This window comes from Cyprinodon variegatus, unplaced genomic scaffold, assembly GCF_000732505.1.
Source record: "Cyprinodon variegatus isolate N-32 unplaced genomic scaffold, C_variegatus-1.0 Scaffold81, whole genome shotgun sequence".
NCBI classification, from domain to species: domain Eukaryota; kingdom Metazoa; phylum Chordata; class Actinopteri; order Cyprinodontiformes; family Cyprinodontidae; genus Cyprinodon; species Cyprinodon variegatus.
In genome coordinates, this window is record NW_015150534.1 from 172,415 (window position 1) to 173,753 (window position 1,339).

The window sequence follows — 1,339 nt, forward strand, 5'->3', positions numbered from 1 at the left end:
ATCCTTTTTTAATATAATCGCCTTACTATAATTATTCCCTTCTCTCTAATTATTCATCTCCTCTATGCCTCTGCTTTCCTTCTAACTCTCAGCACCTTTAGTTGTCATAGAACAGAAATGTGTTTTATAATAAACTTGCCATGTCTTCCAGGCGTAATCCGAGGAATCGACATGGCGCGAGGTTTGTACTTCCTGCTGACTCCTGTAGATCCCTCCATCCTCAGAAAAGTCAACTGTCTCCTCTTAGGGGAGATATCGCTGCCTTCATGCATCCTAACTGCGCAGGTCTGCTGCCGTTTTATCCAGCACGCTCATCACGCGCTGACATCTGTATGTGTTTTAACTGAAATCTTCATCTCTGTTTCAGGCCGGCATTGAAGGCGAGACGCCGTACGTCACGACAGACTACAGCTTCGACCTCACCGGTGCAGGAAAGATCCGAGTCTTCAAGGGACTGATGAGGCCAGGCCTTAAAGGAGTGCAGTGACCTGGCTGCACCGCCTTAGATTTGTCCGCCTTTACATTTCTCGACTTGTCTTGCGTCGGGGTGATCGTCACCAAGCTGTGAATGTCCAGAACTGAAGTCGTGTTTGCAGCACAGCCTTGACCCTACAGGAGGGGTTCACTGCAATCTTCTTAGTGAACATCGCCGAGGAATTCAGACGCTCTGATAACCGTTATCAGCTGTTCACTCTGGAAAGGAGCTAGAAGCTGCTGTTTATCACATGGACGTTGCTGTTTAACATGATACTTTCTTTTAGCTTTTGTTTGTCACATTCCAAAACTTAAAAACCTGCCAGATAATAAACAAAGGGAGAAAAAACTACTTTTGCTGAGCATTTTTCGTTGTGTTATTGAATCAGTCGTGTCAATTTTGCTTGTTAGCACATCGAACAGCTGAAAGCAGATATTTCTCTACACAGGCTAAGATCACCCATCATCCTTGTTTTTTCTCTATTAGATTAGATTTCAAAGTAATATTGTTTTTAAATTCTATAATAACCAGAGGACAACTTATTTATACATTCAGAGATCTTTTTACATTTACCCGGTATTTGGTAAATTAACCACCGGAAGTACGACGTTTTCATCCTGAAACATTTTCTGGAACAGTGCTTATCTCTTTCTGACAGAACAGAATTCCACTTTATTTATTTAAATGGCCCCAATTCTAATGAAAACCAGCTGATTACATCGAGTTATTGACTTTGCAGGACAAATGGCCACAGTACACGTTCGCTAGCTTTGTCTCTTTGACTGCAGAAATCCCTCACACCAAGCATGCATACATGCAGCAACATATGTGATATCCACTCACCAGCCACTTTATTAGGTACAC

General features: G+C 42.4%; 1 protein-coding gene across 1 annotated transcript in view; it reads left to right on the forward strand.

Annotated features, from left to right (window-relative positions):
* The window catches only part of nol9 (nucleolar protein 9), a 25,584-nt gene extending 24,752 nt beyond the window's left edge, over positions 1–832 (forward strand). Inside the window, exons 11-12 of the mRNA XM_015373127.1 lie at positions 152–285; positions 368–832. Of these exons, the coding sequence (XP_015228613.1) occupies positions 152–285; positions 368–487 (254 nt within the window). The 3' untranslated portion in view covers positions 488–832. The remainder of the gene's footprint in view (positions 1–151; positions 286–367) is intronic.
* The last annotated feature ends 507 nt before the right edge of the window (positions 833–1,339 follow it).